At 37.1% G+C, this 26561-nt stretch overlaps 1 protein-coding gene across 1 annotated transcript in view; it reads right to left on the bottom strand.

Moving 5' to 3' along the window:
* Positions 1 to 26561, bottom strand: part of RpS27 (ribosomal protein S27) — a 63048-nt gene that overhangs the window by 8519 nt on the left and 27968 nt on the right. The window contains exon 3 of the mRNA XM_090381772.1: positions 17941 to 18051. Coding sequence (XP_090237898.1) covers positions 17941 to 18051 — 111 coding nt within the window. The remainder of the gene's footprint in view (positions 1 to 17940; positions 18052 to 26561) is intronic.

Below are 26561 nucleotides of genomic sequence, written 5' to 3' on the forward strand. Positions count from 1 at the left end.
TGACTTACAGCGGGATCGCTGTTCATGCGACCTCCCATTCAACGTCCTCTACCGCATGACGAAGGCATTTCGGACCCTGCAATGTTATGTGATTCTGATTCATCTTTGTGCCCCCTACACCTCCTGCAAGTTTGTCGCACTGGTAGTGAATCACCCTGTATATTTAGATATATGCAATATTTTAGTATCATAGTAAAAATTACAATCTTAACATAAAAGGAGACACAAACCATTAACTTTATAATAAATTAATCTAATTGAAAGAAAGATCTAATGTTATTTGCACAGTTTTTGTCCCACATGCATTTTTAACTACATCATTTATCAAATGAAACAGCTGTTTCTTTATCAACGTTACTGCAGGCCAACACATTCTCTACTATGTTCAATGCATTTTGGACATCTTTTTTAGCTGGAAGTGTATGTGCTTCTTCAGTTTCGCTGGTAACAAAAACATCGTTTTGTTTGGTGCTCAGCAGTACTTCTGGTGTTAATGTTGCAGTGGTAGCAACTTCATCATCCACCTTCACAAACTCTTCAAATTTGCCAACAAAATCCATCTGCTCCTCCAAATTCCTCCATTCCTCAATGTTGCTATCACATTCGTCTGCTGGACCATGTTTTTCAATGATATTCTCTCCATGCTCTTTCTGAAGCAGTTGATTATTACACTTAGATGCAATACTGTCCCAAGCAATAAGATTATGGACAGCAGCCAAGACATTCCTTGGCTGAACTGGAGGAACAATTTGGCTGCAAATTGTTCCTCCTTCTATGCTGTAGATCAAGTACCTGATAAGGTACTTGATCCACAGAGGGGGGGCTCTGTATGCACTCCTGAGGTTATAAATAATGCCCTGATCCAGTGGTTCCATTAAACTGGTAGTATGAACAGTTTTGTTTCAAGCTCCTTGTGGTTTCCACGACGAATATGTTTTCAGTTTTTTTTATCGTTGTTCCAGTGTCATGCACTTCTTTGGTTTTTCAGTATTGTAGATAAAGGGATGTGTTCCTTTTCAATGTCCGTTTTGCTTCTTTCCGTCCTATCAGCCTCTTGTATAAAAATTTTGTTTAATATCCAGGCTTAATGCCATCCGTTTACGATTTGTTGCCATAACACTGCTATATAAAATTTAATATAAACAAATTTTAAATTAATTTAAAGACAAGTTCCAAAAAAGACATCAGATAAAATGGCACAAAAAAATAGACTGCTGTATACTGTAGCAAAACTCTTTGAACTGGGGTAACAATTGCAACTGACCTTAATCACATGGAAACAACTTAGAAAAACTTTTTCTTTTGTTAATTTAACAACTCATCCTTCAGAAATTTGTTTTTCAGAGTGCACCTAACATTGTAGCTACCATAAACTGCTTTTGTTTACACAAAACTAATTTCTAACAAGTCAGTGCCAACCTTCTGGAAGTAGTAATAGTAGTAGCATGTGATCCAAGAAAGCAATTGTATGAGCTTATGCAGTATCAGCAAAAAAAAAAAAAAAAAAAATCACACCATTCCTTCCAAATGCCTGTCCAGTTCCTCCTTAAATTTATCCAACCTATCAACTTCCACAACGACAGATGGAAGTTTGTTCCAGCAATTAACCACCCGCTGGCTAAAGGCAAATTTCTGCACATCTATTCTTAATTTGAATTTATGTCCCCCTAGGTTCGTAATCTGAACAAGTGGAAGGATCCCATCAAAATTCGGCGTACTCAATCCATTCAAGGCCTTATACACCTCAATCACATCACAGCACAGTTGGCTCGTCTCCAGCCACTGCAATTTGCAGAACTTAAGCCCCTCTTGGTAAGAGGATCCTTTCATTTCCCTCACCAATCTTGTTGCCATCCTCTGTACACGCTCAAGCAAATCTACATCCTTCCTAAAATCAGGCCTCCAGACCTGTACGCAGTACTCAAGGCGTGGCCCATCCATTGCCTTAAACAGAGGGACAATCACCTCCTTTTCCCTGCTAGCAAAATTCCTATATATCATTGACAAAACCCCATGACCTGCCCTGGCAGCCTGTCTGCATTGCTCAGAAAACTTCATATCTGACTGCACAATTACTCCCAGGTCTTTTTCATTTTCTACCACCTTAAGTGTAGTACCACACAGTTGGTACATTTCTCTGGGGTTACTTCTACCCATATGCAGTACCCTGCATTCGTCAAGGTTAAACTTCAGTTGCCACTTCTTAGCCCATCCGCCAAAGTTATCTAGATCCTGTTGCAGTAGCATACTGCCATTACTGTCATTAACAACCCCGCCAACCTTTGTATCATCTGCAAACTTCGACATTAAGTCTGATATACTTTCAGCAACAGTGTCAAAAGCTTTCCCGAAATCTAAATATATGATATCAAAATTATTCTTTGCATCCAGTTCCTTTGTAACCACATCATAATATCCTATCAAATTTGTCAGACAAGCCATTCCCTTAACAAAACCATGCTGTGTCTGAATTATTGCTGCAGTCTTGTCTAGATGATCCTGCGATGCATCTTTAACCAGTGACTCCATTATTTTACCAGGAACAGAAGTTAAACTAACTGGCCTGTAATTACTCGTGTCACCCTTCGATTCCCCTTTGTGAATTAGGGATACATTTGTACATCTCCAGTCTGTGGGAACCTCCCCTGAGTCCAAGGATGCTCTCATAATTATGGCTGAGGGTTTGCTTAGTTGCTTTGCCGCCTCCTTTAATATAACTGGATAGATCCCATCTACCCCAGGTGCTTTTCTTATGTTTAACTTCAACAATTTCTCCTCCACTTTTCTCTCAGTTATTACAAAATCATTAAGTATTCTGCTACAATTTGATAACCTTCTGCCATTTTCAAAACTTAATTCCTCACGTGTGAATGTAAATGCAAAATACTCATTCTGTTTGTTTGCTATCTGAGCAAGATCATCAACAGTCGAACCATCAATGTCAAGTGGAACAATCAGATTCATCCCCTTCCTTTTAGAGTTTATATAAGTAAAGAAATCCTTGCTGTTTTTCTTAGCATCTTTTGCCAAGAATTTCTCGAAATCTACCTTCACCTGCCTAACCTCCTTTGTGACCTGATTACAGACTAGCTTATATCTGCCATAAGCTTCTGAGTCGCTTGATAATTTATATGCATCCCATGCATTTTTCTTCTCTGTCACCAGTCTCATTGGTTCATTTGAAAACCATTTAGGCCTAAACCTTGAACAATATTTCTTAATAGGTATGAAACTTTTAGTAGCATCCACGATTAATTCCTTGAATGCTTCCCACTTAGAATTTACTGTTGGTAACATCGTCAGTTGATCCCACTGTACAAAATTTAAAAACTGTCTGAGACCACTGTACTCATCTTTACGGAAGCAAAAACCCTTTCCTTTACCCCTGATGGTAATTATATCTTTAAGTAAATCCCACATCAGTACACTGTGATCACTGCCACCCAGTGGTTCCTTTATCTGCAAATTCTTAATACATGAATGATCACTGCTGATAACCAGTTCAAGAGTATTACTCTCTCTAGTTGCCTCTCGAACATGCTGCTGCAGAAAACAATCATCCAATAAATCCACAAAAGTCTGATTAGTGTGTGAGTGACCAACCCACAAGTTCCAGTCAATATCTGGGAAGTTAAAATCCATTATAAGACATTCTGATTTACTGGCCCACTATTTCTCTGTACAATTGTTCATTGTACTCATTCGAGTCATTATTCCTATAACACACTCCTACTCTTATTTTTGCTTTCGCAGTGCTTATGTCACACCAAACTAACTGAACAGTGCACTGTTCATCTATATCAACTGGGTGCACTTCTTTTGATTTTGTTTTTCTTAATTAACAGCATAACACCTCCTCCCTTTCTATCCTGTCTATCCTTCCTGTACACATTGTACTCCCCAAATTCCAGTTCTGCATTTCTTATATCTGTGTGACACCACATCTCTGCTATCCCAACAATATCCACCTTTGATGTCTTGACCAAGACTTCAAATTCATCAAATTTATTTACTATACTTCTAGCATTGGCATACATGCTCCTATTCCTAGTTACCCTAACACATCCCATATACCCACCAATTTCACGATGACTGCCATCTGTTCCTGAAACCCCCAACACCCCTCGCTCCAGGTCACTACTTATTCTAATAGAAGTTGTGCAAGAATCACCTTCACCTCTGCCCGCGGCTACTATTAAACTACAGGTGACCCCCGCTTAACGCTGATCATTCGTTCCGGAAAAACAGATCGCTAAGTGAATCCGCGCTAAGCGAGCGCCGCTTTCCCATAAGGTAACATGTATTTGTGAGCTGCGGTCGGTGCCATAGGATATTTCCTAATCAATAATAAACGGTAATGAAAAGATGCACAAATGTCGGTCAAAATATTTAATATTCAAATATTTGCACATATAAAATATTCTGCACTACATACGTATAATTATGTGGTAACTACTTGCGTCTCAAAAGTAAACAAAATTCCAATTAACATAATGAATTTAATTGATTTAATTTAATGGATGAATTTAATCATGAAAAATGTGTGGATTTTGAGTTGAACTTTGGCCCTCTTCCAAATAAACTAAAAGGGGTATTAATTTTAAATGGCCCGCAGCGTTACCACCCAACAATAAAGTCAACCGATCCTTCGCCGCTTTGAAACTTGCCATGTTTTTTGTTCTTTCAATATGAAACTTCTTTTAGGCATTCGTTTCCACAAAAGTCCTGCTTCATCTGTGTTAAAAACTTGTTGAGATGTATAACACACAATACCCCTCTTCAATAATTTTAACAAGTTCTTTTTTGAAAGTTTCCGCTCCTAATCTGCACTAGCGGCTTCTCCCTGGATTTTAAATCTATTCTACCAGTTTTAAATGGTTCCACATTTTTTTTTAGGCGAGTGTTCTTCAGATCATCGTATTGGCTAATCTCTTTTTTTAATATTTAACTTAACTGAATTCTGCACTGGAATATTATCTTCAAAAAAATTAGTCTTTCCATTTCAATCCTAATAGCCGGTCTAGTCCTAGTTGCTTGCAGTGGAACAGCTATCTTTCCCGCTGCTAAAATTAATTCTTTATTTTTTCATAATTGTTCTTACAGTTAAATTCGCGAGTCCTAAATTATGGCACACATCCGCTTGTCGTTGACCGGAATCGATTCGCTTCAAAACGTCTAATTTAATTTTTAAATTCAGTCTTTTTCTTACATTTATAGTCTTCGTACTGCACCCAGACGTTGTTGCATTTTCATTCCTGTCGGTCATTATTAGCTCTTCGAAAATAACTGCGTTGGTTGAATTAATTATGATACAATGTTCAAGTAAACTGTCCGTTACGCACGATGTCTAATACTGTACTGAGTGATGACTAACTGGACTTCGGATAAACGCATATAACGCAAATATTACAAGCAATATATTTGATCATTTTTTAAAATGTTGATCTCGGAACTACGTAACAAGCTACTGTACTTAAATTAGCGTGAGAGAAAATTTCACTGAGCGTGGGAAAATTGATGAAGTCGGCGTGGGAAATGTTTTAATGCTGTTTTGCTATTCATTTTCAAGCTATCGACTCCATCAAATGAAACGATTTCGTTAAATATGTCAAAAATGTAATCTGTAAAAGAGCGTTATAGTGATCTGTGACAGCGTTATAGTCAGATACGGGTTATAATATAAGAACAGCGTTATAGCGAATCAGCGTAAAGCGAACCGCGTTATAACGGGGGCCTGCTGTATTTGTTTTTGTATCCCCCCCCCCAAGCTAGCAGTTTCTAACACTGCCTCGACAGCATCAGCAAATATTTTTGCACCCTTTCTATTTAAGTGTATCCCATCCCTGTAGAAGCAGTCTCTCCTGTTAACAAGTACAGACCAGGCTGAAAAAAATTCTATCCCTTGAGCCCTGCACAATCTTTCCAGAGCCGATTTGATCGACAAGGCTCTCATCTTATACTCCCTTCTATCGTGTCTGGGCAGAATTGCAGACACTTTAGGAAGTAGGAAGCCAGGTGGCCAGAGGCAATAATCGGACAGTTCTGCCAAGATTTGTATCAAACACAAAATAACAATATTTCTCACAGGGTGAAAACGAACTTTGCAATACATATTAACCAAATTTTGTAATAAACAAATATATTTACACAGAAAAGCCTATCCTTTTGCAAGGGAATGGTATGTGCTTCACATAAATGAGTTTGTATTAATGAGATTTTACTGTATACCATACATCTACGGCAGTGGTTTTCAACTGGGGTGCTGCAACAACATTCCAGAGGTGCCACGTAATGTGAGTTTAAGTTACTCAAACTGATTTTTTTTAAAAATTGATTTATTTCATTATAAAAAGGTTTACGGTATCCACTGCATGCTTTCTTTTTAATTTTGTGGTGATCTATAATTGTTGTTTATTTAGTACCTCTATAAAAAGAATAAAATTATTATATAAGTACAAATAATTTGTATTATGAATTTTAATTTTGTTTATAGTTATATTATTATAATAACCGTCATATAACATGTTTTTTTAAAAATATTTATGTATATACAGGTGGTGACTCGCAATTCGACAGTCGGATTTCGCGGGCCAGCGAAAACGCTACATGATATTGCACGATAGAATTCTTTGCTGGACTACGTAACTGCATTTAATGTTACTAAATAGCACTAAATAGTGACAGCTGCTTCATACATTTTAACCAATGGTATTAAAGAGCGAGAGTAACATTTAACCAATGATAGATAAAGTGGGAATAGATCCCTCAATCGTTCAGCTACGTTAGCCGCCCTCAAAGAGAGCTACAGGTATGCCGTCAGTTCTTCCTCGATTATGAGACATTATCTCGTTAATAATCGTAGTCTGAGTTCACGTTTGCTCTAGTTGTTTGTGCTAATTTATAATTCTGCATTTCTCATAAAGTAAAAATTTTGTGCTTTGGCAGTTATTTTTTGAGTGAAATTTGATAATGGGTCCAAAGAGAGGCGAACAGCAGAATAATTCAGGAAAGAAACACACTTGGTTGAGCATAGAAAAGAAGAAAGAAATTATAGAAAAAGTGCAGAAAGGTAGAACAATTTACAGATGTAGCTCAAGTGTATGGCATCCCTAGGTCAACCGTGGCAACCTTTTGGCAACAAAGAGACAAGATTATAGGTGCTAGGGTGTTCGCTGGAGCAATGAAAATTTCTGACAGAAACAGATTTAATCAACGAAGAAATGGAAAAGCTGCTTCTTACCTGGATTAGAGAAAGACAGATGAAAGGAGATCCAGTAACTCAGGCAATGATCTGTGAGAAGGCTAGGTTAATTTTTGAGAATTGCAGAAGAAAATTCCAGGCCGTATCTCAGATCAAACTGATGAATTCAAGGCAAGTCGTGGGTGGTTTCACAGATTCAAAGGTAGAACAGGTATCCATAGTGTTCTCAGACATGGGGAAGCAGCTAGTGCAGATAAAAAGGCTGCAGAAGAGTTTGTGAAAAAAATTGAAGATTTAATCATGAAGGAAGGCTACTTGCCGCAGCAAATTTTTAACGGGGATGAAACCGGGACATACATCACGCAAGAAGAAGTGACGCTCCCAGGACATAAGTCTATGAAAGATAGGCTTACCTTGTTATTGGCAGCAAATGCAAGTGGAGACTTTAAAGTAAAGCCACTTCTCGTTTACCACTCTAAAAATCCTCACTGCTTTGGGAAGAAAATCATAAAGTCCAAACTGCCAGATGTGGAGATCCAATGCAAAAGCCTGGGTAGACCAGAAAGTCTTCAAAGATTGGATTTTTGAGGAGTTTGCCCCGAGCGTAAAAAAATTCCTCATTGACAACAATTTACCTTTGAAAGCACTGCTGATTCTTGACAATGCTAGTGCCCACTCCCAAGACTTGGCAAACATTCTTGAAATTGACTTTGATTTCATCAAAGTCCAGTTTTTGCCTCCAAACACCACATCACTGATCCAACCCATGGATCAAGAAGTAATTTCCTGTTTTAAAAAACTTTACACCAAGGCTTTGTTTTCACAGCTTTTTGACGTGACTCATTCTTCTGATAAGACACTGAAGGAGTTCTGGAAGACTGAGTTCAATATTCTTCATGCCATTTCCTTTATTAAAACTGCCTGGGAGGGAGTGACACAGAGGACCCTTCGTGCATCGTGGAAGAAACTCGTTCCTTCCTTTTTTCGGGATGACAACAATGCAGTCATCCCGAAAAAAGTCATCCCCAACAACAACAAAGCCGCTGAAGAATCAGAAGCAACTGCAGCCATGCGAGAAATCATTTTGACGGAGGAGAACCTCGACATAGGAGAAGTTGATGAGGCTGATGTGGAACATTTTTTTTTTTTTTTTTGATTTGGTAGTTGTTGGCGCATCGGCTTCTGTGGCCATAATGCACCTCCCAAGGTTTTTGCAGTACTTTGATCCAAGCCCGAGGCGGGAATCGAACCCGCGACCTTTGGGTTGCCGGGCAGGTACTTTACCCACTCGGCTAGCCCGGTCGGCTATGTGGAAGAGCTTGTGGAGGATCACGATGACAAACCAACTGTGGAAGAACTCAAAACACTCAGCGAACAGGAAGCAAAAGAGAGAGAAAAGGAAATTTCACTTGAAGAAGAAGACAGGGAAAAAGGGCCGATTCCAACAGCTGCCATTAAAGAAATTTTATTCCACTGGGAGAAGGTGCAGTCTGCTTGTTTAAAATGGCATCCCAACACTGCTGTTGTAACTAGAATGACAGACTTGTTTAACAACACTACTATGCATCACTTCAAGGCTATCTTGAAAAAGAGGGGGAGAGAGTCCATCCTTGATCAATTCCTCATCCCCATTCAAGCCAAGAGGACAAGAGAAAGGGTAGAACAAGATAAATAAAACATCCTTCCAACATCTAAGGCTCAATGAAATGTATGTACTCATTATGTATTTTGTAATTTCGTTTATATGGTAGAATATAGTAAAGTCAATAATACTGTGTATTTCTCTCCAGCAACGAATTAATCAATTTTCCATAAACTTATATGAAAAATATTGACCCACAATTCGACAAATTCGCAATTCGACGACGGATTATAGTCAAATTGCGAGGCACCACTGTATACAGATAATCGGATCGTGTAGGCAGAAAATTGAGTAGGGGGTGCCACAAAATAAAATAAATCACTTCAGGGCGCTGTTATTAAAAAAAGGTCGAAAACCACTGACCTATGGTAACGATGAATTTTAATGTGATCCAAGGCTAGCCAGTATCACATGGAACTCAGCCATGTATATGCTACTTTGTGCCAGGATCAAGATGGATACTACACTATGTAAGAGGATGCACAAGTCACATTTGTGTAGAATGGCAAGAATAAGGGAAATTCTGCTCAATGTGTTGAAGCGTTGCCAGTAAATTGTATCATCCCTTTCCCCAGAGTGACATCCAGTTCAATTACCAGCCCTTTGATCCAAATACCAAATGATCAGTTGGCAGTACAATGGGTGTTGTACAGATTTTCTCACTGTGGCTCAAAAACTGATGTCCACAAAGGGTAGTCAGACATGGATTTCAGTTTAAAAGCACATTGTAAGGACAACTGCTTACGTTGACGAGATAGGAATGGCTCATTTGCTTTAAAATAGACTTTGGGCAGGTGATCTATGAAATGTGAATGGCCTCATGGTGGATTGGATCTAGCCAAAGTGCACTATCCACAGCAGTAGTTTTCAACCGGGGTGCTGCAACAACATTCCAGGGGTGCCACGTCATTTGGGTTTAAGTTACTTGAAGTTATTATTTTTTAAATTTATATATTTATTTCATTATAAAAAGAAGTACGGTATTCTTTAATTTTGTGGTGATCTATAATTGATGTTTACTTAGTACCTCTATATAAAAGTAAAATTATTATATACAGTAATACCTCGACTTACGCTACCCCGACTTACGCGAACTTGGAGTTACGCGGTTCTTGATTTTTTTCGTTTGGTGTATATCTAAAATTAGCTTACCAGTGATTTGGAAGTCAAATCATAAAGCTTGGGTGACAGCTTCCGTTTTTGAGGACTGGTTTGGTCACCATTTCATACCCGAAGTCGAACGTTATTGCAAGTCTAAACAGATTCCATTTAAAGTGATGCTTCTTATTGACAATGCACCCAGTCACCCTCCTGCCACCCTAATTAATTTTGACCCACGTGTGAAAGTTGTGTTTTTGCCTCCAAACACAACTAGCTTGCTTCAACCGATGGACCAGGGAGTCATCAAAACATTCAAGGCTTACTACACGAGGCATTCGTTTGCATGTCTGAATGAAGTTATGAGACAAAATAGTGAGATATCTGTTAAAGACTTTTGGAAACAATTCAATCTTTTAGATGCCGTAAGGATCATTGAAGAATCTTGGGATGAAATTCACAAAAAAACATTGAATGGTGTCTGGAAGTAACTTTGTCCATTTGTTTTTTTCAAAACCGAGACGAAAACAATGCCAGAAACTGATCATGTCGCTCATATGATAGAAGAAGTTGTTAATCTTGCCAGGCAATTAGATTTGGAAGTCAATGGTGATGATGTCAACGAGCTGCTGGATTCACATAGTCAGGAGCTGACAATGAATGAGCTCATAGAGATGCGTGAGCACTGAAGTATCCGACACTTCAGACCCAGTTCCACCAGAAAAGCACATAAAGCACATGACAATTGCAAGCTTGACAGAAGGTCTCAGCTCAATTGAAGAACGAGTTATAGCTATAAAGCAAGGGATAAAAAATTTATTAGCTTGCTACGAAGAAATTCTGCTTGAAAAAAAGAAGGCGCTGCGTCGTCAGACGAATTTGTTAGATTTTATGAAGCCTTCGACATCGAAATAACTTTTTTTACGTAACTCATTTATTTTTTAATACATATTTTGTATTAATATGTATAAAGAACTGCAATTTTATTAAATATTTTAATTCTAAACCAGTGTTTTTGTTAGTCCTCGGTCCCAATTAAACAAAATTTATATGTATTTATATGCAAAGTTATACCCCGACTTACGCAAATTCGACTTAAGCGATTTTCGTCAGGCCCACCTATCGCGTAACTTCGGGGCATTACTGTATATATAATTTGTATTATGAATTGGTGTTTGTTGTTTGGTTTTTAGGAGCATTAGCAACTAAGGCCATATTTCTCCAGGTATATGCAGTGGTAATTCCCTGACCTTTCCGCATCCCCCATATTTGGTGGTCATGGGCTCGAACCCCGGTCTAATCAAGAAGCGTGTGCTACGCACTGCTGCTCCTGTCCACCTGGCTACGGAGGCGCCATTATGAATTGTAATTGTGTTTATAGTTATATTATTGTAATAACTAGCATATATAATTTTTTTTTTTTTCTGAGAGAGAGAATCAAATCTAACAGGCCGAAAATTGAGCAGGGGTGCCACAAAATAAAATAAATTACTTAGGGGTGCTGTTATTAAAAAAAAGGTCGAAAACCACTGATCTACAGCATAAGAATAAATTTGGAAATTATAATCAAGTTTAGAGTGGACAAGAGTGCTACCAAGGCACAGCAGGGTACATCAAACGGGACTCCATGAAATTGAGGAATGGCAAAAAGAATGTTATGCACTTTTGCCCTTAGCTGATATGGATATCTTGGAGAAAAGTCAGCTTCCTGTCAAAAATAATTACCAGGAATTTTACTTCTGCTATTATCAGGGTGATGCTTTGTCCAAACCTTAATTGTGTGCCAAGATGAAGATACCATTTGCAACAGAACTGTACACAGATGGTCTTCTGTAATAAAAGTTTGAACCCATTAGTCAATGTTCAGGATATAAGATTATCTATGGCTTTTTGCACAATCATCCATCAGATCACGTTCCTTGCCATATCAATCAAGTACTCCCTTTTATTGACCCTAGTATTGCATGAATTACAAATTACAGTAATATCATCAATCTTAGAGGGCTTTGTATACAGTTGGTAGAAATTTGATCTGTAAAAAATTTTTATTTTAATTTTGAAAAGTGCAACACTCAGAACAGATCCTCTTTGGACCCGCTCCTCTTGGCAAAACATTCAGTCATACACGAACTTCAAAAAAGGCAGTTAGGTAGGAAGTTTTTAATAAAAACAGGAAGGAGATCCCCAAGGCCAGAGTTGTTTAGGTCTGGGTAATATGCCAAATGAGGTTGAGTCACAAGGACCTGTTTCTTCAATATCAAAGGAAACTGATACCAAATACTTGGATTTTAAAAAAGCGCCACAAGAGTACATTCCCAATCTAATTAAATAGTCCAAAGTAAGATAATCTTCAGAAGCCACAATGTGACCTGGAAAGGAGGCCATTTACTTCTAAATACCAAACAAGGTGAGCATTGACTATTCCTTCCAGGATCTTGCACAGACAACTTGTCAGAGTGATTGGATGATAGTTAATTAGCATACAATTTATTAGAATTCTTTCACGGTTTTGGAAAGGAAAAGAAAATCTTACTTTGCAAGAAATCTGGAAACTCTTTCAATAAAGATTCTACTGAATAGGATTAGGAGGTGATCCACTGACTCCGACAGGTTGCTTATCATTTCAAAATGGATATTATCTGATCCAACAGCAGTTGGTTGTGAGAGAAATAATGCTGCTCTTAGTTCTTGTATGAAGTGGTTCAGTGGTTATATGGTTCAGCAATTTAAAAGTTTAATATCTGTTTTTCCTTTTTTCTCTTTTAGAGGCATGAACTCTGGGGACAATCACTGCAGTTGATATGTAATTATGCATTCTTTATGATCTTAGATCACTGAAGAATACGATACATATTTTCCCTTTATTTTCCAGATCTTCTGCCAGATTACCTTGTAGATAGTATACGAGAATATCTGGAAAACTAAGACTGGTAGTGGATGAAATAAAACAGATCCAAGATCCCTTTCGGCTCTCACATCACTATAACATACTCCAGCCCATGCAAGTTTAAGGAAAAGAGATTTTCTTGGCAAAATATTAGTGAAATATACCCCATACCCCATTGTACATTTGGAATTCCATCAAGGTACTGGAAACCATGTTTATGTTTTCAGAATTGCAGCTACTGCTTTACACACACTACAATATACATCACTCAACCATCATTAATAGGTTTCTAGACATTATTCCAGCCAACCTTTTGAACAAATGTAGGCACACTCCTTATTTATTCATTTGATGAATATTCTGAGAGCTGAATAAGAGATAATTAGCTCTGCTTTGGATTTCTCTTTCTTCCTTCTGGCTCTGGCATGCTGGAGCAGTGGTTCCCAAACAGTGTGGCACGAGATTAGGAAAAACTCCATTGAATTCAATGACAATCACTATTTAGGTGTGCCACAAACGTGTCTTAAGGGAACTTATCATAAGTTCCCATTATAACTAAGAATCATGTTCAATGCATGCATCTCTGCGTAGAAGCACAGTGGTGTTCCACTCCCAAGTGCATTTTTTGCTTTGCTGGGTTGTGGGCATTCCTTTAGACTCAGTGGTGGGTTAGGAGTCCAGGTACTGAAGAATAAAACAAAATAAAAACAGAAATAGACTGACCATTACGCCCCATCTCTTTGTCAGTGGTGCGGCTTTGCATTTGAGTGCTTGTACCTGTCCTATTTTTAATTTTCGCTGCATCAGGACCGCCGCTATTCAAGTCCTCTGCATTGGCAGTTCAATCTGGGGATTGGATGGTGGACTGATCTTTCGATCGATTTGCCTTTGCGGCGATTTGGCTAGCAATCGAAATGCAGCGATTCCCTGACCATTATTGACCTTGTGGTCCTCTGTTGAGATGGGGCATAATGGTCAGTCTATTTCTGTTTTTATTTTATTGTAGTTGTTCACATCTCTGCTCGTGATATTTCACATAAATTTGGACCTGGTGCCTGTCAGAGGGGGTGCTGTTAAATTTAATTTAATTGGCTATTCAAAACTTAATTGATTATATTTTACTATCTTTGTATTTAGACTTCTAAATTATCTTCGAGAGTTTCTGCTGCAATAATTTTATTCTCTTCCTTCCCTGTTGATTTGATCGTTATGTATAATTAACCCCGGGGACTCACATCTGGTGAGTATGGGCTTGGCACACCCAGGGTCCTGAGCTGGATATCATCCTTCTTCTCTTTCTTGGTGATTCCCTTCTACTTTTGTCTCTCTCTCTCTCTCTCTCTCTCTCTCTCTCTCTCTCTCTCTCTCTCTCTCTCTCTCTCTCTCTCTCTCTCAGGGTAACTCGGGAGCTTTTTTTTTTCCTGGTGCAGCATAAGCCTCAGGCTTCCTTGCATCATATGGCTATTAATAATAATAATAATAATAATAATAATTTCACAATTTTCGCTCTTCTGTCTTGCCATGCCGCTGGCTTTTTTATTTATTTTTTATCATTATTCTCATACCCTAGGGGCTCACATGTGGTGAGTATGGGCTTGGCACACCCAGGGTCCTGAGCTGGATATCATCATTCTTCCCTTTCTTGGTGATTCCTTTCTACTTCTCTCTCTCTCAGGGTAATAAGGAATTTTTTTTTTTTTTTGGCTGGTGCAGCATAAGCCTCAAGCTTCCTTGCACCATATGGCTAATAATAATAATAATAATTTAAGTTCAAGCGACATGTAGAGGAAAATGCTTTTTTGCTGCCTATGATGCATGCTTTACCCCTTTTTTATGTAAGATTCAGTTTTCAATTATTTCAAGCATTATTCAAATATAAGTATATACAGTGGATTCCAGTTATTTGGGCCACTGTTTAACCGGGGTAAATCTTAAAAAACAGAAACCAATCGAGAAAATAGCCAGGGTTTACTTCGCTTAATTGGGACAAAATGCCGTTTAATCGGGGCAGGAGACTGCAGCACTGAAGATTATCCTACGATTGTCTCCGACCGTACCACGTAGTTCCGTCGGATTTCTGGAGGTCACAACCATAAAACAATTAGCAGTCACCTGTTTATTGGGCTTTTCTCTTAGTGAAATCTATCATAAACTAATAGTAAACTCGATTTCATTGAATTTGCGATGATACCGACAACTGGAATTCTGTATGTTATTATGGTAGAATGTGTTTAACACTTCTATGGAATCTTCAATCATATAAAAAAAAAATAATTTGCAGAACCGTCTCTTCATTCCTATTTTTAAAGCTTCATAATTTGTTACTCCGTTCTCACTTGCACGTATCGTGTTACTTGCAATTTGTGTGTGTCGTGTTCTTTGTTATTGATTGCTTATCTTTTTACTGTTTTAAATTTTAACCCCCACCCACAAATGACAGTGAACAGAAATGTCAACTAGTTTAGTTAGTATGCACATATTACAGTACGTATTAATTCTTCCGATTATCATGTATATTCTTCCAAATTTCACGTATCATTATATTTTTTAATTGGTATAAAGGGTAAATTTGTACTTAATATATCTTTACTTTTATAGCCTGTGGATAATATTCCTCATTTTTTCGCTAATTAGAATCGCTGTTTAATTGAATTAAAATTCAATTCACAAACGTGATCACAATGACCGGCACTTATATTGAGCTTTCATTAGAGGCAGCAGCACGCAAATCCTCCATATGAAGCCAAGATATATCCAATTTTAAATTTAAGAATTAAATAAATAAAATAAAACATATAAATAAAATAAAATAGCCAAAAACTGTAGAGCAAAAATTAACATAAAAATAACCCAAAATAAAACAAACGGAAAAAGGAGAGTAAAGGTAAAAATAATCAGTAGCCGAAAAACCCTTATATAATTTCGCACTTTAAATCCAATTAATAAAACCGATATAAATTTAAAATAATGCCAATTACATAATAATTTAGCGGCATCAGCACTTGTGAACTCCAAAAGGATTATATTTCAGCCAGTGGTCGCTATCCAGCAAAATATCAATGAATGTCCCTATATAATCTGAACCAAACAGAACTCAAAATTATAAAGTATGTCTACATTATAATTTTGAATTCTGTTCACTGTTTTCTGTCTTGTCCAGACTGTATGGGTACACCCGCTGACATTTTGCTGGATAACGTTTAATGACTGAAATGTAATCCCTTTTGGAGTACAAAGTCAGAGTATAATCTGTGATATGCCTTTGAAAAGGTAGTGCTTGGAAGTTCCTGGTTCCTACCTAATTATCTATTATAAAAGTGTTGTTGGTTACTTAGTGTTTAAAGGTAAATTGGCAACTTAGACTATAATGCACAAACTCAAAATGCAGGTTACCATTTATTATTATTATTAGCTATAATGGTGCAAGGAAGCCTGAGGCTTATGCTGCACCAGCCAAAAAAAAAAAAAAAAAAAATATCTCCCTATTACCTTGAGAGAGAGAAGTAAGTAGAAAGGAATCACCAAGAAAGAGAGAATGATGATATCCAGCTCAGGACCCGGGGTGTGCCAAGCCCATACTCACAAGATGTGAGTCCCTCATGTATATCAAAAATTATAAAAGGATAAATTTAAATCTGTGTGTGTATATTATAAACAGTAAAATGTTTTAAAAGAAAACATGTCTGTTATCCAAACTCTGGCTGAGTGTAAACAATTCAGCCAGATTGTTAAAAGCAGTAAGACATACATATAAACGGACATCTGTAAAAATATGATGAATGGTTAAAATAGTTTTGCAAGACCAACTTCCTCTTCAGACCCTGCAGAAACTGGTAGTCATTGCTTGATTACATGCTTAATCTCATTTAGTTTATACGTAGCTTGTCCGCGCCAAGAAGCTTCGCACTGGAGTACAGTTTGTTATATATTACTTGCCTGTAGTCTGTATATGGGACTTCAAGGCAACAGTTATTCAATGGGATTACTGGTTTGGCAGTGATATCAGCTGGATCGTTTCACCTGATTCTGATGTGGATTGGAGCCAACATCATAATCATATCCAAAAAGAGAATAAAGCATCTGCCAAATGTGAGGCAGAACTGGATGAGGGATATGCTTCACTGTTGATGATAAAGCATGTAAATGTAACACACTTAATGAATCAGAATATAACTTATATTTTTGGTAATAGCTAACCTTTATAAGATCCAGGGATAATTCTAATGTATGCAACTTTACTGTACTGCATAAAACCATCTGTGTGTGACTGGCAGGAAGTCAAAATATTGTGCTCGATATGCTGCAAAGAATTTCTGGTAGTTGGGTGGACCCTCCCAATTCTGCCCAGTTACCAATGTCAAATCCATAATTGTGCAGGACAATTCCTTCCACCCTGCATGCTCAACTTCTGCACAATTCTCCCTGAAGGTCTGGGGCAGACATTGAGAGAAACTGATATGAGTGTTGTACAGATTTTCCCATTTTCACTCAAAATGGTGTCCATACGAGGCAACTGGACAGAGATATCAAATTAAAAGCATACTGCAAAGACAACTGTTTATGCTAGAGAGAGAGAGAGTTTCCTGGTATCTAAAGTGTAGGTGCTGGTTCCCAGTAATGCTAATCTGGAGGTCAGCACCATCAATGGGAGGTCCTCTCCCAACATACAGGTGCCCACATCAAAAGGATATAAAATGGGATTCATACTTTGGTGGATGTAGGCATGCATCTCCTAGGGTGCATTTGTGCTGCTAAAGGTGGGTGTTCCTTGCTTTTTCTTATTTATATTTTATTTTGAGAATCACACTCCACAAAGTCCAACCTTAACCGAGCAGCAATTTGCTATATTTGTTATGGTTTAGTCCATCCCCCCCCCCATAAGCCTTAGTGATATTACCATGTTGGTCTCTATTTTGAAATTAAAACTGATATTTGATGTGAACCTTTGATATGAAAAGGTCTGAATTACTGCAATATATTTTTTACTGGACAATAAGTCATATTTCTGTAAAAGATTTCTCAGTTCATATGGAATAGCAGTTTAGCCTGAAATGTCTTAAGAATGTACTTCAAAAATTACACCGTTACTAATTTAATTTATAAATATCTTACCTTCTGTTAATCTTGCTTTGCCACCAGTTGGTTGACATAACACTGTAGAGCAACCAACACACAAAACTACAGTCTGAGCATGGCTAAACACAGTGGTAATCTTGTAACAGCCTATTATATAAACAAAGAAAAACACATGAGCATATAAAAACATGTTTATCATTACAGTGTCATTATAGCAACATTCAAAATTCACATACATGCTATCCTAAAAAACAGAACAAACTGCAAAGGTAAATGAGTAGTCATGAGTAATCTTAAGTACCAACCCAGATGTGGAAACAATATTCCACAGCAAGACAGATTTGTATATATGCTGTAGCTAAAAGAAAGTAATGCTGAGAGCTAAAAAAGAAAACTCAGTTTTTTAGATTCAGAGTAAGCAATATTTGTGATATGCTTATATACAAGAGATTAAAAGTTAGGGCAATACTGAATAGAGATATGTGACCTTGCCTAAAAGTCTGAGTGTTGTTGATGACTAAGGGAGCAACATTTTTTAGAAAAATAACACAGGTCTGAGTTACAGAAGGACTGCATAACTATGTTTTCTTACACTCACTGGCAGTGGATGTCAATAAAGAATTAATACAGATGTCAATTAATACAGAAGAGGAAAACACCACCTACATATGAGGACAAAATTCCATGGTGGGGTGGATTTAAAATTTTACAGTCACAACTGTTTAGAAGAAAGGTAATGCAGAGAGAAAAAACAAATCCTGTTTTTCTGATACTGAGGAAGCAATATTTGTGATGTTTATGTAAAGAGAGATTAGAAGTCAGGAGAATCCTGAATAAAGATGTGTAATCTTGTCCAGAAATCTGAATATTATCAAAGATAAATACAGGAGCAGAAGACTTTTTTTGTGAAAAAGGCACACAGGACTGAGTTTCAAGATTGAAGTTAACTAAGTTTTCATCACTTCACTGCAGAATTAACACAAGACTGGCATTTAAGTAATTGGCAGTGGATGTCCAAGAAGCTGCTTGCAGAGCAGTTTCTTAAACTGGAAACTAGAACATAGTGTGCTATTAGGCAAAACTGTGGAGAGGTAGCCAGTTACTGAAAGGTCATTAACATATGAGGAAAAGAGTGTATGAAAAAACTGAACCTTGGGCACCATTATCAGTTGACAAGTTAGGAGAGAGAAAGCCAGTTCTGCTTTTACTTCCAGTGAGAACAGTTAAAGAGAAAACTGGCTACCAAATTACAAAATGTGGAAAGCAAATCATAAGTGATGGAAACTAGTTTAAAAGGCCTTTATGCCAAACATGAGCAAAATCTAGGACAGGGTGGCTGGCCTTTTTTGTTTTACTAATGTGCCATCCAGGACAAATAACAAATTTGGGGAGGAAAAAAACATCAGACTTCTGGAATACATATAGTGCATAGTATTTTTGCTAACTCCATTGTGGAAAAAAAACAAAAAAAAAAAAAAAAAACCCCTTACATAAGTACTACAATTATTTGTTGCTATGTTATTGTACTTTTATACAAAAATTGCCCTTAATGAGGTGACTGAATCTGTTTCAAGCTAATGATTTATTCAAAATCAGATTATAATTAAAAAACAAAAAAATAAAAATAACCTATTGTTTATTACTTTTTTGATGCAGTAATATCCTCTACATCTATTGATGTATCATTTGATTCGATTTGGCAACTTGTAAATCAGAAATCCAGAACTTATTCAATTTTGCCTTTGTATGGAAATACAACTGAAGCTGAAAGGTGTAAGGCTTTTCTAAAGGTTTGATTTTCAAAACTATCTAAAAGACACAACGTGGTTTTATTAAGGCAAAATCATGTTTAACTGAAGAGGTAAGCTATTTTAACACGGTGACCCATGAGTTGGAGGTAGGGAACAATTTTGACAGTTTTAAACTGTAGCAAAGCCCAGCCTCTTGTGAAAGGTTACTGTATAAGTTGGAACATGGTTGGGAATTACTGGCAAGATTCCAAGAGAATCTTTCCAGTAATTCCCAAGGGGATGGCTGCAGGGCAGAGCATAGTGATTAACAGATATTCTTCAGATTGGTGTAATTCAGAAGTGGGGTTCCCAAGGATTGGTTTTTGGTCCAAGAACCAATCTTTGTGGAACCTCACTTCTGACATCATTTGTGAAAATTGGAAATTTTCACGAATAATGTCAATGAAGGGAGATGACAAAGATTAGAAGAGTCATTAATGATCAGGGCCAATTAGTGCTCCTTTGGGATGACTCAAACAGACTTCAAGAATGGCCAGGAAAGTTGTAGCTATCTTTAATGTAGCAAAATGCAAGATCTTAATAACTCACACAGTTGGTGAAGTTGAATTAAAAACAGTAGAGGAAGACTTCAAGGGGATGGCTATCTATTAATCACTATGCTCTGCCCTGCAGCCATACCCTTGGGAATTACTGGAAAGATTCTCTTAGAATCTCGCCAGTAATTCCCAACTATGTTCCAACTTATACAGTAACCTCTCACAAGAGGCTGGGGATTTGGGAGTTATGATATAGACAGATGAGATTCTCTGGAGAGTGTAAACAGGCAGCCAGGAAAGCAGTGTCCTATCAATGATTTATCAAACAATAGCCTGTATGAGAAAACCAAGACCACACTTGGAATACCATGACCAAGTATGGAGACATCATCTAAAAAAAGATTCTTAGCTTCTTTAAAGGGTCCAAAGTTGAACAACTTACAAAGTGAGATTGGCAAAAAGGGTGACCATACAAAGAAAGACTTCGAATATGTGGGATACATGCTTGGCAACCTGGCACCTTACAAGGGACCTAACCGAGGTTCACAAGGCTCTGAAAGGGATTAATAAAATGAATGAAGGCAAAATATTGAGTATGTGATGAGTTTCATTTCAGAACATATATGTACATGAAGGGAGGAGAGAGAAAGTTATACTTCTGATGAGAAACTGCTTGAATTCAGCAGGATCATACTCTGATTTAGAACTTTCAGAAACAGTTTGTGTGAAGGAAAGGTGAGAGTACAGGTGTACTATGGACCACACAACAGTGATAGATATGATAAGGGTTTCTAATTTAAGCCTGAGTGCCTCATGGAAAATTTGATTTACTATCAATTGACATTTTCCATGGATTGGCAATTGGACCTGAGGTGGAAAAAAAAAAGGTAAACTTCAACCATTATCAACCCACTGCAGGATGGAAGCCTCCTCAACGATTTATGCTGAGGGAAATGGACCATAATCTGCTATGCTGGTCCAGTGTGGGATGGCAGATCGACTGTATTTAGCAATTAGGAGCTTTAACCCCAGTCTACTCAAAGAACGTGCTACTGCACTCCCGCTCCTGACCTCGTCTACAGAGGCACTAAATATTCTGAATCAACTTGCTTTATCTGTATAAGCATGTAACAGAGAATACTGAGAGCAGGAACAATCGATCTGGTCATCTGCAGTGACACAAATAATATCACACATACAGGTAGTTTCTGCTTTACGAGTTCTTTATTTCAAGTATAAAGTATCATCAAAATTGAAAATATGAACATTAATTGAAATAAATAAATGACAAACATTCATAAACATGGCATTTCAAGCCACACACACAGCTACACAATACTACATTACTAGTGTAGTACTGTATAGCTATTCGTACTAGTGTAGTACTGTATAGCTACTGGTACTCGTTCAGACAAATGAGAGCATCTCACTGATTCACATAACATAAAGCAGTTACCACACTGACATTACAAATAGTGATTGTGTTGCTCTTAATTTCCACTGTCTTGTCTTATTTCAAGTTATGAAGTAATACTACAGAGGGTGATATTAATAAAAAGAAATAGCGAAGATGAATAACATTGGAAACAGAATATGAGATCATAAGCAAACGTGATCTCATTCTTCTTCATCATCATCATCAGTCAATGATGAAGAAGAATAAACACTAACGTTTGTATGACAAATAATTTCTTTATTATTATAATTTACATGATTTTAAAGACTATGTTTTCATTATTTTGGATAAAAAAAAAATCATTGTTTTTTCATTGTTGAGAACGCAATCCCTGTTTTTAACATTATGTCTATGGGAAATGAGTCTCCACTTTATGAGCTTACGCTAGGAACAAATTAACTCGTAAAGTTGAGATCTACCTGGAACTGTTTCCAGTGAGTAATCAGTGTCCTTAAAGGAAAATGACAAATGAGATTTTGGTAGAAAGGTAACAGTTTTAATTTCAAGAAAGGGTTTATTGCAGACTGAGAAGTTTCCTGCATTCAATCAAGATGAAATTAGCATTAGTAGAGACATTGATGATAGAAACCAAGCTTATAAAGAATCAGCCAAAAAAAAAAAAAAAAAAAATTCCCATTTCAAACAACCATTCACTCTGAACATTTTGTCCAATTCTTCCTTGAATTTATTTAAGCTATCAACTTCCATGGCAGATGGAAATTTGTTCCAGCAATCAACCACCCGCTGGCTAAAGGCAAATTTCCAAACCTCTATTCTATAACTGTCCTTCAATTTGAATTTATGCCCCCTCAGGTTCATAATCTGAGCAAGAGGAAAAATCTCATCAGTATTGGGCCTACTAAACACATTCAAGGCTTTATACACTTCAATCAGATCACCTTGCAGGTGTCCTAGACTCCAGATGTTGAAATTTGCAGAATTTAAGCCTTTCTTGGTAAGAGCAAGCACCCCTTCGTTCTCCTCACCAATCTTGTTGTCCTTCTCTGTACTCGTTCTAGCAACTCTACATCCTTCCTAAAATGGGACCTTCAGTCCTGTATGCAGTACTCAAGGTGTGGCCTGACCACTGCCTTATACAAATTGATAATCACCTCCTTGACCTGCTCTGGCAGCCCATCTCCACTGCTCAGAGAACTTCATATCTGACTGCGCAATTACCCCCAGATCTTTTTCATTCTCTACCACCCTGAGTGTACTCAGTTGGTATGTTTCTCTGGGGTTACTTTCATTCTCTACAACATTCAGGGTGGTAGAGAATGAAAAAGACCTTGAGGTAATTGTGCAGTCTGATTATGGAGTTCTCTGAGCAGTGGAGATGGGCCACCTCGAACATTAAGCCCGGTATACCTTCATCAATATCATTGATAAATATACAAAACAATGGGCCCAACCCTGGGGGGGGGGTTCGGTGTTGGGTCAAATATATAGCATAAGGATGAAAATACATTGAGCCATGAGGTACTTTAAAGCCATTCTCCATTAAGCACTTAGTGCATTCATTCTATTAAGGACAATGATAGAATAGATGAAAAATGAATTTAGTAAGCTAAGATTTATATTCTGGGGAGATTCCCTTGGATTCAAGCATCAGATAAGCAACAAACTGGTCGTTTTAACCTGAGTGGCAAGGGGCATTACAGTGTCTAGATGTGGTCACACAGCAGATGAAAACAGTTTTGAGATTATATGAAAGATAATACTGCGAGTAGGTTAGAGGTTAAGACAGAAGATACTTGTCGACAACAGACTTTTGAAGTTGATAACTTTCAGGAAATATATATAAAAGAAGGTAATTCCAGAAAACAGAATCGAACAGTAAATGGATGCAGACTGGTTGCTGCATGTATTCGGACTGTTTGTAAGACAGAGAAGGGGAATTTATACATACCAAGTCAAAAGAATGGTACCCATGTAAATAGAAAAGGCATGCAACAGAAAAAGTTTGAGAGAAAGAATGGAAAGAATTTACAAGAGATGGGTCCTTAAGTAACCTGACTGCTCTCTTTCAAATAGTCCAGAAGCCTGAGAGAGGTTCTGGGTGCATGCAACAATATTCATTGTGTGTGTGTGTGTGTGTGTGTGTGTGTGTGTGTGTGTGTGTGTGTGTGTGTGTGTGTGTGTGTGTGTGTGTGTGTGTGTGTGTGTGTGTGTGTGTAATGTGGTTATTATGTTTAGATGTATGTATTCTTTTAGATTTGCGAGTTCTTCTGTGCTGTGTTAATGCCATTGTATTTTTGCCATAGGCCAATTGTACATTAATTGTAGATTGTTACCGATTATTGGTGTTTTTCATATAAGTATTAGTGTTTATACAAATTTGTAATCAAGTTATCCTAGTTTGGTTATCTTCATTCCATATGGCCTATACATTTTGAGTTAAGATAAAAAGTATAATGCTAAATGATAATGATTTTTCATTAACATTTTACTAATGAAAACATTTTATCTGTAGCCAGATAATTATTAAATCTTAATTTCTGTATAAATTTATATAATAATACTAAATCTTAAAGACTGTACAAATTTATATAATAATATAACGTATTGCATTGAAGTAGGGGATTGAAGTAGGGAAGTTACTTTAGAGTTGTTAAAATTGGGAGGAAGAGACATAACACAAAAACTGGCAAGGCTCTTCACAAAGTGCATTAGAAAAGGTGTGATGCCTCAGCAGTGGAATAATGCAATCATAGTTTTGCTGCATAAGAAAGGAGATAAATCAGAAATTGGAAATTATAGACCAATTAGCTTGTTATCCCATATCTACAAGTTGTTCAAAGGGTCATTACTAACAGATTAGAAAGAATACTTGATGAGAATCAACCGAAAGAGCAAGCTGGCTTTAGGACAGGATTCTCAACTATGGATCACCTTCACATAATATCACAGCTAATGGAGAAAGCAAATGAATATAAAACACCATTATGCCTGGCATTTGTGGATTATGAAAAGGCATTTGACTCCATACAGCATAAGGCAATGTTTCGGGCACTAGAAAGACAAGGCATAGATACTCCATATATTATGATTTTGAAGAAAATATATGAGAGTGCTACATCCTTTATTGGACTAGACAAAGATGGTAGCAAATTTAAAATCGAGAAAGGAGTTCAACAACGAGACACAATATCTCCGAAGCTGTTTACTGCTGCCCTTGAGGAAGCTTTCAGAAGATTAGACTGGTCGCAGAAAGGAGTCAATGTGAACGGAGAGTACCTAAACCATTTACGATTTGCAGATGACATTGTGGTCATAAGCCACGATCCCAAAAAACCAGAGGAAAATCTTAATCAGTTATGCACAGTTAGTAAGGATTTTGGGCTAAAGATGAATATGGCTAAAACAAAAGTAATGATGAACAAGTATGCCACGGAAAGGGAAATATTGATTGAAGGAGCAGTAATTGAAAAGGTGGAGTCATATACTTATCTGGGACAAGTTATTAGCTGTAATAATGATAAATGGCTGGAAGTCAAGAGAAGAATAAATTTTGGATGGTAGCATTCAGGAAATATAGTCACATACTGAAGAGCAATATCCCAGTTTGTCTGAAACGTAAAATAATGAATCAATGTATACTCCCCACCATGATTTATGGAAGTGAAACTTGGGCACTCACCAAAAGAATGGAAGAGAAGCTAAGAACTACACAGCGAAGAATGGAACGAATTATATTGGGAATCAGACTGTTAGATAAGAAGAGAAACACATGTATTAGGCAGCAAACTCAAGTAAAGGACATTCTTATCAAAACTAAAGAACTAAAATGGTCCTGGGCAGGACACATAGCTCGAAGACATGATGACAGATGGACTAAGAAAATAACAGAATGGTACCCACGAGGAGCTAGAAGAAAACCTGGAAGACAAAGGCAGAGATGGATAGATGAAATTCATGAGTTTTTGAGTAGTAAATGGATGGCCAGTGCTCAAAACAGAAGGAACTGGAAAGTTGCTGGAGAGGCGTTCATCCTGCAGTGGATTGAAAATGGCTGATGATGATGATGAGGGGATTGACGGCCACGTGGTGTAATGCAATACGTTATGTTATTATATAAATTTATACAGAAATTAAGATTTAATAATTATCTGGCTACAGATAAAATGTTTTCATTAGTAAAATGTTATGAAAAATCATTATCATTTAGCATTATACTTTTTATCTTAACTCAAAATGTATAGGCCATATGGAATGAAGATAACCAAACTAGGATAACTTGATTACAAATTTGTATGAACACTAATACATATATGAAAAACACCAATAATTGGTAACAATCTACAATTAAACGTGTATATATATACTATCGTTGAATTATATTAAATATTAACATAAGTTAAATTATAATAAAGTGAATAAATAAATAAATAATTAAGCATTCATTAGAGGCCGCGACATGCAATTCCTCCATATGAAGCTGAAATACATCCAATATTTTAAATTAAATAAAACAAAACATAAGCCTGTAGTATGGCAAAAACTGTAGGGCGAAAATTAACATAAAAATAACCCAAATAAACAAACGAACGAAAAGAAAGAAGACATAAATAGTAGCCCTGAAACCCTTGTATAATTTCGAATTTTAATTCCAATTAACAAAAACTATACAAAATTTAGGATAATGCCAATTACATATTAATTTAGCGGTACCCCCCCCCCGAGAGGTACCAGTTCCGAAAGACGTGAAATATCACCAAAAGAGGGTTAAAGGAACTACCAAACGATAACAAAATCAAAATAAATTAAAATAAAATAGACTGACCATCATGCCCCATATCGACAGAGGACCACGAGGCCAATAATGGTCATGGAATCGCTGCATTTCAATCGCTATACAAATCGTCGCCATGGTGAAAAGATCGAAGTACCAATTCACCCTCCCTCCTCCGATCG

Source organism: Mastigoproctus giganteus, chromosome 9 (assembly GCF_048544385.1).
Source record: "Mastigoproctus giganteus isolate SK-2022 chromosome 9, ASM4854438v1, whole genome shotgun sequence".
In the NCBI taxonomy this organism is placed as follows: domain Eukaryota; kingdom Metazoa; phylum Arthropoda; class Arachnida; order Uropygi; family Thelyphonidae; genus Mastigoproctus; species Mastigoproctus giganteus.